We start from the raw sequence: 19,242 nt of genomic DNA, 5'->3' as shown, positions 1-19,242 counted from the left end.
CTCCCAAGTTGCTGGAGCAGAAACCCTAGGTTCAGCAATCAAATCTTGTAGTATTTTATTTATTTATTTATTTATTTTTATATGAACACCATTGAATTGTACACTTTATTATTTATTTATTTATTTACTTATGGCTGTGTTGGGTCTTCGTTGTGCGCAGGCTTTCTCTAGTTGCAGTGAACGGGGGCTACAGTTTGTTGCGGTGTGCAGGCTTCTCATTGTCGTGGCTTCTCTTGTGGCGGAGCACGGGCTCTAGGTGCACAAGCTTCAGTAGTTGTGGCACGTGGCCTCAGTAGTTGTGGCTTGCGGGCTCTAGAGCACAGGCTCAGTAGTTGTGGCACATGGGCTTCATTGCTCCGTGGCATGTGGGATATTCCCGGACCAGGGCTCGAACCCGTGTCCCCTGCATTGGCAGGTGGATTCTTAACCACTGTGCCACCAGGGAAGCCCTCTTGTAGTATTTTAAAAAGATGACTTATCATAACCAAATGGATTAATTGTACAAAATCAAGTTTAGTACAATATCAGAAAACTAACCAATGTATTTTACCATTTTAACAGAAAATGTCAGAAAAATGCTTCTATAGGTGCAGGAAAAGTACTGTTTGATAACATTCAACATGCATTCATGTTATAAACTCTAAATAAGCTGAGATCAGAAGGAAATTTTAGTAACTTAATAAAGGTTATCTTCGATAAACATAATACTAAAGGTGAGACTTGAGAAGCTTTACCCTTAAAATAAAGAAAAAGACAGTGATTCCTTTATCACCGCTATTATTTAGCAATGCAGAGAAGATCCTAGCCCAGAGCATATTAAACTAGGCTATGACCTATCACCCCCAGGGACATTTGGAAACCTGGATGGTATTTTTGTATGTAATAATGATGAGACAAATGGGTTGGGTTAGGGGGAGGTAGGCTGGCATGGATACTAAACATCCTGCCCTGCATGGGGCAGTTTCATCCAACAATTAATTGTTTGCCCAATATGACAATAATAGCATCCTGATAGAGAAATAATTGAGTCAGTGCAGTAAGATAAGAAGAATTAGGTATGAGGATTAGAAAGAAGAAGCAAAACTATATTTGCAGACAATGTACTCATATAGAAAAATCAAATGAAATAAATTATCAGAACTAAGAACCTCAGTTTAATAAGGTATCCTATTATGAAACCAACATACAAATATTGGTAATTTTTGTATGTATGAGCGATATGTAATTAGAAATATTATTGAAAAATCATATTTTTAATAACAACAAACAACAAAGTCCCAGGAAGGCACTTAATAAAACATGCACAAGGCATTTATGGAGAAAAATATAAATTGTTCCTTAAGCACATACACAAAGATTTGACAAAAAAAGAGGAACATCGTGTTTATAAATGGGAAGACTCATGCTTGAATAAGTATTATTTCTCTCACAAGTATTTTATATCTTCAAGCAATTCTAATCCAAATCTCTACTCGCAGTGTAACCATGTATGTAAATCAGCATCTTTTCTCTTGCCAGAAATTATACAAAAGCAACAAGCACAACTCCAAAAGAACAACTCCCAAGAACAAATTCCATTCTCAGTGAAACTCATGTATATATGAGTCTTTGAACCACTAAATACTCGTAAGGACTGTGAAAAGCAGCTGAGACTAGGTAGCATGGACTGTGGAAGAGGGTCAGGAGAATCTCAGAAAGCTTGAGGAAAAATATGCTTTGTGGAGGCAAATTTGGCAATATTCAGAAATATTTTAAATGATTGTATTTTGTGATTAGTTGCTAGGCTCTAGATCCTTCTAAGGTTCCTAGAGAAATTCATACATGGGCATAATGAGACCAGTATTAGATGTTTGTTGCAGCATTATTATGTGTAATCAAAAAATTAGAACCAATCTAAATGTCAATTTGAGCAGATAGCTTAAATTGTGGTAGAGTCCTACAATGGAAGAAAGAAATTACGTCTCTATATATTGGCATGGCCAGATTCCCAAAACAAAGCTGAATAAAAAAGCAAGTAACAGAATATTTATAGTAAAATATCACATATGTAAATATTAAATTAAAAATATACTATATTTTGTTTATGTATAGTTCTTTTTCCTAGCTTTATTTAGACATAATTGACATGTAACATTGTGTAAATTTAAGATGTACTACATGATGATTTGGTACACATATATATTGCAAAATGATTACCACAATAAGGTTAATTAACACATCCATCACCCCACATATTTACTGTGTGTGTGTGTGTGTGTGTGTGTGTGTGTGTGGTGAGAACATTTAAGATTCACTCTTAGCAACTTTCAAGTATACAATACAGTTTTGTTAAGTGTAGTCAGCATGCTCTACATTAGCTCTCCAGAATTTATTCATCTTATCACTGAAAGTTTGTACCCTTTGACCACTTTCACCCATTTCTCCTACCACTTTGCCCCTGGCAACCACCAGTGTACTCTCTGTTTCTATGAATTCAGTTTTTTAGATTCCAGATATAATGAGATTTTACAGTATTTATCTGTTTCTGACTGACTTATTTTGCTTAGCATAATGCCCTCAAGTTTCATCCATGTTATCACAAATGGCAGGATTCTCTTCTTTTTTTGTGACTATATATATATATATATATATATATATATATCACTTTATATATATATATCACTTTATTTATCCATTCATCTGCCGATAGACACTTCAGCTGTTTCCACGTCTTGACTATTGTAAATAATGCTGCAATGAATATGGGGTGTAGATACCTCTTTGATGTAGTGATTTCATTTCCTTCAGTTGTATACCCAGAAGGAAAATTGCTAGATCATATGGTAGTTCTATTTTTAATTTTTTGAGGAACCTCTATGGAATTCTTTTTTTTTTTCATTATTTATTTATTTATTTATTTTTGGCTGTGTTGGGTCTTCGTTTCTGTGCGAGGGCTTTCTCCAGTTGCGGCAAGCGGGGGCCACTCTTCATCGCGGTGCGCGGGCCTCTCACTATCGCGGCCTCTCGTGCTGCGGAGCACAGGCTCCAGACGCGCAGGCTCAGCAGTTGTGGCTCACGGGCCCAGCCACTCTGCGGCATGTGGGATCTTCCCAGACCAGGGCTCGAACCCGTGTCCCCTGCATTGGCAGGCAGACTCTCAACCACTGCGCCACGAGGGAAGCCCAGGAATTCTTATGGAACTATTTGCCATAATGACTGTACCAATTTACATTCCCCCCAACAGTGCACAAGGGTTTCCTTTTCTCCACATCCTTGCCAGCACTTGTTATTGCTTGTCTTTTTTTGTGTGTGTGGGGGGGTAAGAAGTAGATTTATTAATATCCTTTGTAAAGAGGTTGCAGGAAAATGGGGCTTGAAGAGGGTGGTCATGTCCCAGGTCTCAGGTGAGTTCCTGGGACAGGCCCCCAAGTGAGGGTCCTTGGCTTCACACAAGAAAGAATTAAACCATAGTAAAATGAAAGCAGAGATACACATTCCATAGGCAGAATGCAGTCCATCTTGGAAGAGGAGAGCGTCCTCTCTCTTCTTTTTGATAATAGCCATTCTAACAGGCATGAGGTGATATCTCACTGTAGTTTTGATTGCAATTCCCTGATGATTAGTGATGTTGAACACCTTTTCATGTACCTGTTAGCCATCTCTATATCTTTTTTTGGGAAAATGTCTATTCAGGTCTTTTACCCATTTTAAAATCACATTGTTTTTTGTTTTGAGTAATATCTGTTCCTCATATATTTAGAATATAACCCCTTATCAGATATATGGTTTGCAAATGTTTTTGCCCATTTCATAGGTTGCTTTTTCATTTTGTTGATTGTTTCTTTTGCTGTGTAGAAGATTTTTGGTTTGATGTAGTCCAATTTGTTTATTTTTGTTTTTGTTGCTTGTGCTTTTGGTGTCATATCCAAAATATCATTGCCAAGACTAATATCAAGGAGCTTTTCCCTTATCTTTTCTTCTAAGCGTTTTACATTTAAGTCTTTAATCCATTTCAAGTTAATTTTTGTGAAAAATGTAAGATAAGGGTCCAGTTTCATTCTTCTGCATGTGAATACCCAGTTTTTCCAGCACCACTTATTGAAGAGACTGTCTTTTCCCTATTGACTATTTTTTACTTCTATTAGTTGACTACACATGCATGGGTTTACTTCTGGCTCTTTATTCTGTTCCGTTGCTCTGTGTGTCTGTTTTTATGCCAGTACTATACTGTTCTGATTACTGTAGCTTTGTAATATAGTTTGAAATCAGGAAGTGTTTCTTCCAATTTTGTTTTCTTAACATTGCTTTGGCTATATGGGTCTTTTATGGTTACATATAAATTTTAGGATTGTTTTTTCTATTTCTGTGAAAAACACCACTGGAATCTTGATAGGGATGTATCTATGGATGGCTTTGGGTAGTAGGGGCATTTAAAAAATATTAGTTCTTCCAATCCATGAACATGGGATATATATATATTTTTACTTGTGTCTTCTTCAATTTTTTTCATCAGTGTTTTAATAGTTTTCACTGTACAGATCTTTCACTTCCTTGGTTAAATTTATTCCTAAGAATTTTATTGTTTTTGATACTATTGTAAATGGAATAGTTTTATTTCTTTTATAGATATTGTTAGTGTATATAAATACAACTGATTTTCATGTATTGATTTTGTATCCTGCAACTTTATTTATTTATTAGTTCTAACAGTTTTTTGATAGAGTCTTTAGAGTTTTCTCTACATACAATCATGTCATCTGCAAACGGAGATGATTTTACTTCTTCCTTTCTGATTTGCATGCCTTTTTATTTCTTTTTTTTTAAATTATTTATTTATTTATTTTTGGCTGTGTTGGGTCTTCGTTGCTGCGTGTGGGCTTTCTCTAGTTGTGGCGAGCGGGGGCTACTCTTCCTTGCGGTGTGCGGGCTTCTCATTGAGGTGGCTTCTCTTGTTGTGGAGCATGGGCTTTAGGCACGCAGGCTTCAGTAGTTGCAGCACTTGAGCTCAGTAGTTGTGGCTTGCAGGCTCTAGAGCGCAGGCTCAGTAGTTGTGGCACACGGGCTTAGTTGCTCCATGTCATGTGGGATCTTCCCGGACCAGGGATCAAACCCATGTCCCCTGCATTGGCAGGCGGATTCTTAACCACTGCGGCACCAGGAAAGCCCTCTTTTTTTTTTTTTTTTTTTTTGCTTGATTTCTCTGGCTAGGGCTTCCAGTTTTATGTAAATAGGAGTGGTGAGAGAGTGCACCATTTTCTTTTTCCTGATCTTAGAGGAAAAGCTTTCAGCCTTTCACTGTTGAGTATGATATTAGCTGCGGGCTGGTCTGTATAGTTCATGTTTGTTTCATATTTGTTTTTATTAGAGGGGGAGTATAGTGTAATACATAAGACTGTAAGGGTCAGATTGCCATTTGCAAATTCTGAGTTTCACCACATACTAACTATGACCTTTCTGCAAGTTATTTTGATATTTCTTTGTATTTCAAAATATGGATTTTTCCAATATAGGACATTCCAAGGTGTGATTGTTTCATAATCACCTAATATCTTCAAATACTTTCTAGCATCTTACATGTAACTAAAATGTCTTCTGGCTGAATTGTTAACAAGAGACAGTGCAGGGCAGATAATAAACTCTGAGGCACATCTGGAGATGTGTCCTGATATCATTTCATCCTGTCATAGCCCTTGAATTTAAAGAGGACAGGAACTGAAAGGGAGTAAATTAAATACTGGTAGGTACATGAATTTGTCTGTGTGTTTCTAAAGTGTTCTGCTTCATCTTCCAGGTCGAGGTCTCCCGGCAGGACAAGCTGAGGTAGAGATGATAGAACGTGCCCGGGAGAAGCGTGCTTGGGAAGCCACTCTCCCCCCTCTGAGTGACACCTCCCAGTTTGAGAAGAGGAGGAGGATGATGAATGCCATGGAGAGGAAGGAGTGGGCCTTCAGAGAGCAGGAGATCGAAAAGTAGGTTCTTAATCACCCAGATAATTGCTTCGGCACAGATGGGATTAATGTTAATACTTTTAACCTATAGAGCATTTTCCCAAATGTATGGGTTTAAAAGCAATCCTTAATCTGTAGTTAGGAAATTGGACTTCAGGAGCAATAGCTCTATAATTTTCTCTCCAATAATATAAAAATGTATAATGCCTTCTTTGTGTGTGTAGTTCAGTGTGGAACCCAAATTAAAACAGTTCCTCAAGGCATCTCTGATTCTTCTCTTCCCTTTTCTCTTTAGGGTCTTACCTAGAATCCCACTGATTTCTGCAAAATGTCTTTCAAACTGTCCCTTTCTGTTCATTCCCAGTGCCACGGTCCCTAGACTTTGGCCCTCTTCCTATCCATCAAACAGCCTCCTGGCTGACCCCATCTCTTTCCCCCTGGTACTGGATTCACCGTCAGTACACCTTGGGTTCTAGCTATAGCCAATGAGGCATTTTTCTGTTTAAAAGACAAACAGTGGAACTTTTCAATTAAGAGATGAGCTCATAGTACGTAAGTAATAATATGCTAAGGTATTTCTGGTTGAATTTTCAGTCATTTTAACTGATGTATTTTCAGTAATGAGGTTGTCTCTGGAATATGTAGAAATGATGAGGACCAAAAGATTACAGCTCCCTAGCAAGAAGGAAAGGAAGGGAAGTTTGAGGGTGCCATTTGTTCCAGGCTGTGCTGAGGTACTTCATTGCTCACAGCAGTACTACCAAGCCCCTGACAGTGTGCTTACACGCAAGCAAGCTAGGGACCAATAGAGTTAGGGATTCAGTGTGGTTCTGAATTCAAAATATGTTTATCTTTTTGCAACACCTTCTGATTAACCCTGAATGCAGAATGTGATGTTTGGTAAAAGCTTGCAATTTAATAGAAAATTGTGTTTGGGGCAGAGTAGGTGTCACATACCCAATCCTGTCTGCAGAAATTTAAATTTATTGCTGCAATTTGAAGAGGAATATTCTTGTCAGAAGGACATTAAGAATATTACAAATGTATCTGGCCAGAATGAAGATATCACCTGAGAACATGAGTACTTTGGTTAAACTGAGGTTAATTTTAATAAATATATTTTGAGTCCCACCTCAGGACTGGAAACAGGAAACTGCTTTACCCTGACAGAGCTTCTTATGGACCATTGGAACAGGGGGTGAGGGGTGGAAGGGGGGCAGGTGGGTGGGGATGGAGTGAAAGACCTTCAAACCAATAACTCGCAGGCAGGATCTTCAGGTGATGTGCTGCTCTATACACAAAGAGCTAGGGGAACCCAGGCAGGAGAACAGTTAGTTCTGTTTGAGATGGGTAGATATTTGGGAAAATTACTGAGGTGAGGTAGCTTCTGAGCTGTATGTTGAAGGATGAGTAAAAAGCTATCAGGTAGATGATAATATCGATGATGATGATGGTGATGGAGATGATAATGATGACATTCATAAAGCATTCAACACTTACAGAGTGCTTATTTCATGCTTGAGGTAAGTTCTAAGCCAGTAGTTCTCAGAGTGTGGTCCACAGATGAGTAGCATCAGCACTTACCTGGGAACCTGTTAGAAATGCAAATTCTCAGGTTCCATCCCAGACCTACTGAATCAGGGAGTGGGGCACAGCAATTTGTGTCATAGCAAGTCCTCCAGGTTATCTGATGTATGCTCAAGTTTGAGAACTACTGTTCTAGCATGTTGTGTACATTCACTCATTTAACGTTCACAACAACCTTAGGGGATGGATACTATTATTACGTCCATTTTATGACTGAAGAGGCTGAGGTAAGTGATGAAGTTGAGAATTGAACCTAGGATTTCCAATTCTATAAAGAAAGGGGACTGTTGGTGTGTGCTTATTTTTAAAAACGCCTACCTCCCTGTATTTACTTGCCACTGTTTCCCTACCCTCCCATGTATATTCACGTTGAGAACCTCCACCAGTATAACATGTTTGCTCCGTCTCTAGTCCTCTTGAGTAGAATATTCAGCTCTCTCTGCTGAGGCCGCACTTCTCCCTTGTCAATGTGGCAAATCTCAATCCTTGTTTATCCTCAAGTGCTGGGTTAATGGCTCCTGAAGGAAGGCTTCCCCACCATCCCCCTCCTTCCCTTTGATCAACTGGGAATAGTGCTAGAAGAGGCACTCTGCCATTTCTTCTCCCACAGGAGTCTTTTCATTCTTTTGGGCTGGTATGTATTTCCCTGTGTTGTAAATGTTGGTTTATATGCCTACTCCACTAGAACAGTGCTTCTTGAGACAATATATTTTATCTTGTTCACCACTGCTTATTCCCTGCCTGGCATAAATATTTGACAAATGAGTGACTGAATAAATTACTGTGTAAATTTTTAAGAGTAAAATATTCAAATCTCCATTTTAGAAAGGAAAATCTTGACCGCTATGTGGAACAAAGATTGAAAGGAGGAAAGACTAGACTAACAACCAGAGTCCAAGTCAGGAGAGAGATGACAAAGACATGGGCTAGGGAACAGATGTAAGAAGTGTTTTAGAGAAGGAATCATTAGAGGAGGGAAGAAGGTAAGAGAAGGGGTAGATTTCTGGGGGAATAAAATGAGTGAGGTTTTTTTGAGGTTGTCAGGGGATATAGCTGGAGATTCAAGTAGATAGAAGTTCTAGTTCAGAAATACCTGGGCTGAAGTACAAATTTTGAAGTCATATGTACACATAAGCAAGGTAGTCCTGGGAGAACAAGGTGAAGGTGAGGGGAAGGGAAGCAAAGAATGATTATCTATATGTGTCAGCTGCTGGCATTTTCACATTCACCACTTAAGGCTGCATGCCACAACCTTATTTTCTCTCACTCCTCCTATTACTTAACCCTCCAGCAATACCAGTCGACCTGGAACTGTGCACAAACATTCTGCTGTTCACTTAGGCCCATCTGCCTGGAGAGCCCTTTTTTACCCCATCTACCTAGCAAACTCTTTTTTGTCCTTCAGAACTACACCCATACATATTCCTCTTATACAGAGACTCACTATTGAGTCGCCACCCCAAACCCCCAATTCATTTGTCACACTTTTGCCAGAGTGGTCTTTTTAAGATACATGAATATGATACCAGCCCAAAGAGAAGCTTCTGTTTATGGCAAGTGTTCCCTTTCTCTGTAGTAGAGCACCCTATTTGAGAGATTGTAGACTTCTTTATGTTTTGTGATTTACTTGAAGACTGCAGGAGATTCGCCTGGAAGTTCTAAAAGAGCTGCTGAAGAAACGTGATGAGAATCAAAATGAAGTAAACATGGCGTGCTTGAATGCCCAGTGGTCTAAACTTCAGGAGGTGAAGGAGGCAAAGTTGGCACAGATTCACCGCACACATGTATCAGGTGATGGTGCAGTATGAACCGTGAAGAGAATGGAAAAGTTGGCTCTGCTTTGGGTCTTTGACCAAACCTGGCTTAACTGTGATATAATTCTTTTTTGGTCCTAGTGTTATTTAATAGATAAGGAACAGGAGATGAGTTATTTCTCAAAAGTAGAAGGGTGGAGGAAAATTCCTCACTAAGAAAATCAAGTAATGATGTTCTAACATGTAGTCAAGTTATTGACATTATGGGGCATGTGTGTAGGTGTTGGGCTCCCCACATTCATGGGCTGAGGCCCTGGATAGAGAGCCCTGTTTCTCAACCTTTTTTTCATTGTTTCCACTAAAAAAGACATTCAGACATCTTTTTTCCAATTCATCCCCCTGCCATGAAATTTTAATACCACAGGTATACTGTATATCTGTTATGTGCTATAAATATATCTGTACTTTATACATAAAAAGAGGAGTCAGTGGAGGATTAAGAATAATTAAATAAAAAATTTAAATTAAAATTTAAATTAAGAAAATTTAACTTATTAGCATTTAGCTTTATTTGCTGTATTTGCTGAGTGACTTTTAATATAATTAACTTATAAAAGTTGTAATGCATCGCTTATATATGCAAATTAGCAATTTATACACATAATAATAGCAATGTAATCACATTAAAAATTATTCAAAATATTTTTCCTAGCAAAACAATTACAAAAAGTTAAGTTAATTCCTTAAAAATTATTTTTAGTGAACTTTTAAACTTTTTCTTGATGTGAGAAAATAACTTTTAACTTAACTAGCTGCACCTATGCATTTAGATACTGTCAACATTTTTTCTTTTCAGTAGTTGACATAACTAGTGATGGGTTGACTTACTTTTTTTTTTTTTACTCCTCCTGTCCCTCCCTCTTGCCCTCTGGGATCACCTTCCCAAATAAACTACCTGTACGCATGCCTTTGTCTCAGGTTCTGCCTGTGGGGGAACCCAGGCTAAGGCACAACTCAAATGTCACTTCCTCAGGGGAGACCTTCAAGGACCCCTGCCCCCAGATAAATCAGGTCCCTGTTATCTGTTCTCACTGTTATATGCCCCTGAATTTTTGTGTGTGTGTGAGAAAATGACTTTTTACTTAACTAGGTGCTAGGTATGCATTTAGATATGGTCAACAGTTTTTTCTTTTCAGTACTAGATATAACCAATGATGGGTTGACTAATTTTTATAAATAACTATTAAAATGTAAACTATTTTTATGTAATTATGAAATCCCAAGTCACACACAGAAGCACTGAGGATCAAATATAAATAACATCCAAAAGGCAGCAGTGGCAAGTGCAACCACCTCTTTCAATTGTGACTTCAAAATCTCATAATATTGTTTTACACCCATTGAGTGCATGATGTAGAGCCTTCAAAAGGGGATGGGTCTGTGATGGGATTGAAAGAAAAGGAACAGGTGGAAGTAGTAAGCCTGACTCCTTAGATGAGTAAACTCCTATTGTGTACAGCTGAGACTGCCAAACAATTCTGAAATCTATAAGCTTGGATATATTCTGATTTATTCTGGTGTTAGCCAAGATGGACAGAGATTTTTGAAGAACCTGTAGTCTTCCTTCCCTTTTAATTATTCTCTTAGGAGAGAATAATTCCCTCAGTCTCTATTGAACACGTATTTTTCAGTTACTTTGAGTTTCTTTCATTCATTTGACAAACTTTCATTGAATACCTCATTCTGGCCCAGAGCTTAGAATGCAGTTATAAAAGATTTTTGATGAGTACCAACTGAGAACACTAGCTGATTCAGCTTCTGTCATGGCCACCTGTCTCATGACAATCTGGATCACACAGATGTCAGATCTATGTTTTAAGTGTTCTGGCTGCAGTGAGTGATCGTAATGAAATTCATTCAGTTCAGTAGCCTTCCTGTGAATAAAACTATGGTTTACTAGTCTGCATTTGGACCATTCAGAACAATATTTTGGAGATAGTCATGGAGGTATGTTTTATTTTAGCAATCAGAAAACTTTTGGGAAAGGGAAAGAATATAGAAGGGAAGCTGGAGAGAAGAAATATCATCAAGGATTATTCTGATTATGCATCACAGGTCTATGGACCTCTATCTCGCCTTGGTCGTTTCACAGACAACAACTCAGAGGACTTTGTAGTAAAAAACCACTATCTCAACACCTATGAAGGTAAGCAATTCACATAATTACAAGTCTAGTATAAGGATTATCTTAGAAATATAAACATATAAAATATAGCAGTTTAGATTAAAAGCTAATCAAAAATTAAAATATTTGCAAGAAATAGCAATTACATGTTTAGTATTATTAATAATATGAGTTCACAGAAACCAATAAAAACTGCTAAGACCCAAATAAATAAATGGATACACTATGCAACAATTTATTAAGGAGTAAAGTCAGTAAACTACTAAACATTTAAACATGTTTAATGTCAGTAAAATCAAAGTTTTGCAAAAATGAAATAGAAAAAGATTTTATACCAGGTTTGTGAAGCAAACAAGAAATATATAATGAAATTGGCTCTTTATGAAGAAATGCCAGAAAACTAGTGGGCAAGGGGACGGATAAGTAGGGGATAAATTAGTGGAGAGAGTTATACCTGTTATAAAGTCCAAGAGAGGCTTTTTAAAATTATTTAAATTTCAGTTGAGAGGTTGGAGTATCACATGGCCAAGATCATGAGTTGATGGTCACACAATTGAACTTGCACCTCTGGCTGACCATCTCCAGAGCTGAATATGATAACCTGGTGTACATCCACTTTAGAATGGTGATGCCATGTTTCATATGATCATTAATTTTCTGTCTATTATTGTGGAATGTTACATTTTTGTAGGGCAGTGTTTTCATTTTAGAATGCATTTCTTATTTTATGATCTAAGTCATCAAGAATATAATTATATAGAAATTTCCTTTATATTTCAGGGACAATTCAATTATATGAGATACACCTTATCAATAATTCTAAATGAAACCACTTGGCACACAGCTACTAAAATTAACAGCATACTTCCAAATGATGTATTTAAGCACCGGATACTAAACATGTACTTCCTTCCTACAGGATTAGTCGAACTTGAGTCATGTCTCCCAGAATTTGTGACACAACCCCGAATCAGACCTCCAAAACCAAAAGTCACTACCACCAAAGATGGTTTTCTAAAGAGGGCTGCAAGGATGGACCATGAGTTGGCAGAGGTTCATAAGGTATAATTCTTATCTGGAAGACAAGATGCTTCTAGTGTGACTTTTACAGAGATATACTACACTCCAAAAATTGCACTTTGTCTTGGGCAGCAATGTCCAGTAGTTCTCAACACACAAGCCTACATTCTTTCTCCTCTCTAGACTTTTCTGGCAGTTACCTGTGCTGTGCCAATCAGTGTTTTTCCCCCTCATTTCAAACTGTAGGAAAACATCTTAGAGGTTATTCTCCCCATTTGCAGAAGTCACGCTACTTTCTAAAAGTGGTTCTGACTTTGGATCTACACAGTAAAATGTGACACAACATTGAGGTGTAACAGGTTTCTAGGGTTCAGGATTACTGTTGATTTTAATAGTGTAATAGGCCTCATTTTCTCCCTTTTAGATTTGTTACCAGGGCATCATGAAGAAAGGGAGTCATGTTCAGCATCCCACTCATTTAGTTTAAACTCAGCTAAATGAGAAAGTTTGATGGTCATCTCCCATGAGCCAGCTGTACAGCTTCATCCGTCAGCTTGGCTTTCTCTTTTGTTAATTGGACTATAGGTGTTCAGACATGGATACATTTGAATCCATAGTATATGACAGTGGTGCTCTATCTTTAGCCTGCATCAGAATCACCTGGAGGGCTTGTTAAAACACATGTTGCTGGGCCCCACCCCCAAAGTTTCTGATTCAGTAGGAGTGGGGCTGGAGTAATTGCATTCTTTTGCAAGTTTCTAGGGGATGCTGATGCTGCAGGAACCACACTTTGAGACTCACTGATTTATGACATACCCTCATCACTGGTCCATGCATGTTTGTTTGTTCAGTTAGTAATAGCATAAAGATCCATGGGAGCCCACACTCAAGATAAAAATTAGGACCTTGACAATTATTTACTTATATCTGTGTGGTTCTTTCCCACATTATCCCCGTCTCCATTTACCGATTCTGAGTTCTATGTTCATCATTTTCTCTTTCTGTAAGATTTTTTGTAGATATTCTTTATTAGAGTATGGAAGTTCCCTTTTATTCCTAATTTACTGAAGCTTTTAATCATGTGTTTATGTTGATTTTTATCAAATGTTTTGTCTGCATCTATTGAGATAATTATATATTTTTTCTTTAAAAACTTATTATTGTAATAAGGAACATTTATAGTTTTTTACAGATATTAATCTGTCCTCACATACTTAGTAGGAACATAACTTGGTCAGGATGTATTATTTTTAATACGTTGTTGGATTTGATTTACTGATATTTTGTTCAGAATTTTTATTCTATATTCATGAGTGAAATGGCCTTATTTTTCTTTCTCAGTTTGACTATATGTGGCATCAGTGTCAGAGTTATACAGGTCTTCTGAAATGAATTGGGGAGTATTCCTTTTTTCCTACTTTGAAAAGAGTTTAAATAAATTTGAGATGATCTTTCTCTTCAGGTTGGTAGAATATTCATATAAAATTATCTGAGACGGATGTTTTCTTCATGGGAAAAATTTTAAGCACTCCTTCAGTTTCCTTACAACTTACAGAACTTTCTACAGCATTTTGATAAATTATGTTTTCTTTACAAATTCCGTTACACCTAACTTTTCAGATTTTTTTGCATATGGTTGTTGATAGTATTATCAATACTTTAAAATCTTTTTAGTGTTTATCTATAATCATGCCCACTCTTTTCATTCATAATATTATTTATTTGTGCTTTAACTCTTTTTCCTTAATCAATTTTACTAGAGGTTTATTTTCTTGGTATTTTTTTCAAACATTTGAACTTTTGATTTTGTTGATTTTCTCTATGTATATTTTTTTCAATTACATTAATTCCCACTCATATTTATTTTATCTTTCTTTCTACTTTCTTTGGGTTAGTTTTGTGGTTCTTTTCCTAACTTAAAATAGACATGTAGCTCATTAATTTTCAGGCACTCATCAGTTTTATATAATATTTAAAGCTAACCATTTCCTTCAAAACACTGATTATGGTACATTCCATTAGTTCTGAGATATACTTTGGCATTAGTATTAATATCTAATTTTTTAAAACATCCATTGTGATTTTTGGACCTGTGAGTATTTAACAATGTGTTTAAAATTTCCAAATATGCAGGAATTGTAACTAATTTTCTAATGAATTTCTCAATTGCTCTATCGTCAGAGATCTTGGCTTGTATGATACCTATTCTTTGAAATTTAGTGAGGCTTGCTTTGTGAACTAGAATATGTGATTTTACATATAAAATAATCTAAGTCCACCTTCAGATAATACTATAACTGCACATGTCATGCAGATACCTTATAGTAGATTATTCCCAATTCCTCCCTACTGTCCCTGTGACATTGCTGTCATTCATTTCATTGATCTATATGCTATAATCACCCAATACATTTTTACTATCATATCATTTACTATCAATACATTTTTACTATCACTATGATTTAACAGTTATCCTTTAGATCAATTAAAAATAAGAAAACATATTTCATTTTACCTTTATTTATTCCATATCTTCCACTCTTCCTTTCTTATATAGATCCAAGTTTCTGACGTATGTCATTTTTCTCCTGCCTGAAGAACTTGTTTCACCATTTATTACAGGGCAGGTCTGCTGGAAATGAACTCCTTCAGTTTTTATTTGTCTCAGGAAGTCTGTATGAATCTTTTACTTTTTTTTGAGATATAATTCACATACCATAAAGTTAACCCTTGTAAAGTATACAATTCAGTTATTTTTAGCATACTTATAAGATTGTTCTACCATCAACACTGTCTAATTCCAGAACATTCTAATCATCCCCAAAAGAAACCCCATAACCATTAGCAGTCACTCCCAATTACCCTCTTCCCCCTACCACCTGGCAACCCCTAATTTACTTTCTTTTTATGGATTTGCCTATTCTGTACATTTCATATAAATAGAATCATACAACATATGGCCTTTTGTGTTTGGCTTCTTTCATGTAGCATAATGTCTTCAAAGTTCATCCATGTTGGAGCATGTCTCAGTATTTCCTTACTTTTTATGCTTGCATTATATTCCATTGTGTGGATATACCACATTTTGTTAATCTACATATCAGTTGATGGAAATTTGAGTTGTTTCTACTTTTTGTCTATTTTTGTATAAATAATGCTGATATGCACATTCATGTACATGTTTTTTAGTTCTCTTGGGTCTATACCTAGGAGTAATTTCTGCGTCACATTATAACTCTATATTATACTTTTTGAGGAACTTCCAGACTGTTAAAAGTGGCTGCACTATTTTACATTCCCACCGGCAATGTATGAGCATTCCAATTTTTCCACATCTTTTCCATCTCTTGTTATTTTCCATCTTTCTTATTATAGCCATCCTAGAGTGTGTAAGGGGATATATCATTGTGGATTTGATTTGTATTTGTCTAATAATTAATGAATTTTGTCATCTTTTCATGTGCCTTTTGGTTATTTGTATATCTTTTTTGGAGAAATGTCTATTCAGATACTCTGCTTATTTTTTAATCGGGTTTCTTTTTATTGTTTATCATAAACATTATTTTTAATGTTTTTATTGTTTTTTTAAATTAAATTTATTTTTTTATACAGCAGGTTCTTATTACTCATCAATATTATACACATCAGTGTATACATGTCAATCCCAATCTCCCAATTCATCCCACCACCACCCCCACCCCCCTGCCGATTTCCCCCCTTGGTGTCCATACATTTGTTCTCTACATCTGTCTCTCAATTTCTGTCCTGCAAACCGGTTCATCTGTACCATTTTTCTAGGTTCCACATATATGCGTTACTATGCGATATTTGTTTTTCTCTTTCTGACTTACTTCACTCTGTATGACAGTCTCTAGATTCATCCACGTCTCTACAAATGACCCAATTTCGTTCATTTTTATGGCTGAGTAATATTCCATTGTATATATGTACCACATCTTCTTTATCCATTCGTCTGTCGATAGGCATTTAGGTTGCTTCCATGACCTGGCTATTGTAAATAGTGATGCAGTGAACATTGGGATGCATGTGTCTTTTTGAATTATGGTTTTCTCTGGGTGTATGCCCAGTAGTGGGATTGCTGGGTCATATGGTAATTCTATTTTTAGTTTTTAAAGGAACCTCCATACTGTTCTCCATAGTGGCTGTATCAATTTACATTCCCACCAACAGTGCAAGAGGGTTCCCTTTTCTCCACACCCTCTCCAGCATTTGTTGTTTGTAGATTTTCTGATAATGCCCATTCTAACTGGTGTGAGGTGATATCTCATTGTAGTTTTGATTTGCATTTCTCTAATAATTAGTGATGTTGAGCATCTTTTCATGTGCTTCGTGGCCATCTGTATGTCTTCTTTGGAGAAATGTCTATTTAGGTCTTCTGCCCATTTTTGGATTGGGTTGTTTGTTTTTTTAATATTGAGCTGCATGAGCTGTTTATATATTTTGGAGATTAATCTTTTGTCCGTTGATTCGTTTGCAAGTATTTTCTCCCATTCTGAGGGTTGTCTTTTCGTCTTGTTTATGGTTTCCTTTGCTGTGCAAAAGCTTTGAAGTTTCATTAGGTCCCATTTGTTTATTTTTGTTTTTATTTCCATTACTCTAGGAGGTGGATCATAAAAGATCTTGCTGTGATTTATGTCAAAGAGTGTTCTTCCTATGTTTTCCTCTAAGAGTTTTATAGTGTCCAGTCTTACATTTAGGTCTCTAATCCATTTTGAGTTTATTTTTGTGTATGGTGTTAGGGAGTGTTCTAATTTCATTCTTTTACATGTAGCTGTCCAGTTTTCCCAGCACCACTTATTGAAGAGACTGTCTTTTCTCCATTGTATATCCTTGCCTCCTTTGTCATAGATTAGTTGACCATAGGTCCATGGGTTTATCTCTGGTCTTTCTATCTTGTTCCATTGATCTATATTTCTGCATTTGTGCCAATACCATACTGTCTCGATTACTGTAGCTTTGTAGTATAGTCTGAAGTCAGGGAGTCTGATTCCTCCAGCTCCACTTTTTTCCCTCAAGACTGCTTTGGCTATTCAGGGTCTTTTTTGTCTCCATACAAATTTTAAGATTTTTTTGTTCTAGTTCCGTAAAAAAATGCCATTTGTAATTTGGTAGGGATTGCATTGAATCTGTGGATTATTTTGGGTAGTATAGTCATTTTCACAATATTGATTCTTCCAATCCAAGAACATGGTATATCTCTCCATCTGTTGGTATCATCTTTAATTTCTTTCATCAGTGTCTTATAGTTTTCTGCATACAGGTCTTTTGTCTCCCTAGGTAGGTTTATTCCTAGGTATTTTATTCTTTTTGTTGCAGTGGTAAATGGGAGTGTTTCCTTAATTTCTCTTTCAGATTTTTCATCATTAGTATATAGGAATGCAAGAGATTTCTGTGCATTAATTTTGTATCCTGCAACTTTACCAAATTCATTGATAAGCTCTCGTAGTTTTCTGGTGGCATCTTTAGGATTCTCTATGTATAGTATCATGTCATCTGCAAACAATGACAGTTTTACTTCTTCTTTTCCAGTTTGGATTCCTTTTATTTCTTTTTCTTCTCTGATTGCTGTGGCTGAAACTTCCAAAACTATGTTGAATAATAGTGGTGAGAGTGGACAACCTTGTTTTGTTCCTGATCTTAGAGGAAATGGTTTCAGTTTTTCACCATTGAGAACGATGTTGGGGGTGGGTTTGTCATATATGGCCTTTATTATGTTGAGGTAAGTTCCCTCTATGCCTACTTTCTGGAGACTTTTTATCATAAATGGGTGTTGAATTTTGTTGAAAGCTTTTTCTGCATCTATTGAGATGATCATATGGTTTTTCTTCTTCAATTCTTTAACATGGTTTATCACATTGATTAATTTGAGTATATTGAAGAATCTTTGCATTCCTGGGATAAACCCCACTTGATCATGGTGTATGATCCCTTTTAATGTGCTGCTGGATTCTGTTTGCTAGTATTTTGTTGAGGATTTTTGCATCTACGTTCATCTGTGATATTGGTCTGTAGTTTTTTTTGTGACATCTTTGTTAGGATTTGGTATCAGGGTGATGGTGGCCTCATAGAAGGAGTTTGGGAGTGTTCCTCCTTCTGCTATATTTTGGAAGAGTTTGAGAAGGATAGGTGTTAGCTCTTCTCTAAATGTTTGATAGAATTTGCCTGTGAATCCATCTGATCCTGGGTTTTCATTTGTTGGAAGATTTTAAATCACAGTTTCAATTTCAGTGCTTGTGATTGGTCTGTATATATTTTCTATTTCTTCCTGGTTCAGTCTCGGAAGGTTGTGCTTTTGTAAGAATTTGTCCATTTCTTCCAGGTTGTCCGTTTTATTGCCATACAGTTGCTTGTAATAATCTCTCATGATGCTTTGTATTTCTGCAGTGTCAGTTGTTACTTCTCCTTTTTCATTTCTAATTTTATTGATCTGAGCCCTCTCCTTTTTTTTCTTGATGAGTCTGGCTAGTGGTTTATCAATTTTGTTTACCTTCTCAAAGAACCAGCTTTTAGTTTTATTGATCTTTGCTATCATTTTCTTCATTTCTTTTTCATTTATTTCTGATCTGATCTGTATGATTTCTTTCCTTCTGCTAACTTTCGGGGTTTTTTGTTTTTATTTCTCTAATTGCTTTAGGTGTAAGGTTAGGTTTTTTTATTGGAGATGTTTCTTGTTTCTTGAGGTAGGATTGTATTGCTATAAACTTCCCCCTTAGAACTGCTTTTGCTACATCCCATAGATTTTGGGGCA

The 19,242-nt window shown here is 36.5% G+C and overlaps 1 protein-coding gene across 8 annotated transcripts in view; it reads left to right on the top strand.

The window, feature by feature from the left end:
* The window catches only part of CFAP91 (cilia and flagella associated protein 91), a 139,647-nt gene that overhangs the window by 50,567 nt on the left and 69,838 nt on the right, over positions 1 to 19,242 (top strand). For all 8 annotated transcript variants that reach the window (XR_009008245.1, XM_007181870.2, XM_057545963.1 and 5 more), the window contains 4 exons: positions 5,771 to 5,948; positions 9,148 to 9,305; positions 11,292 to 11,474; positions 12,373 to 12,515. Coding sequence is in view for 7 of the 8 variants with exons in the window: in XM_007181870.2 (XP_007181932.2) it covers positions 5,771 to 5,948; positions 9,148 to 9,305; positions 11,292 to 11,474; positions 12,373 to 12,515 (662 nt within the window). In the remaining variant the exon portion in view is untranslated. The remainder of the gene's footprint in view (positions 1 to 5,770; positions 5,949 to 9,147; positions 9,306 to 11,291; positions 11,475 to 12,372; positions 12,516 to 19,242) is intronic.

This window comes from Balaenoptera acutorostrata, chromosome 4 (assembly GCF_949987535.1).
Source record: "Balaenoptera acutorostrata chromosome 4, mBalAcu1.1, whole genome shotgun sequence".
NCBI classification, from domain to species: domain Eukaryota; kingdom Metazoa; phylum Chordata; class Mammalia; order Artiodactyla; family Balaenopteridae; genus Balaenoptera; species Balaenoptera acutorostrata.
This window is presented reverse-complemented; position numbering and strand designations above follow the sequence as displayed.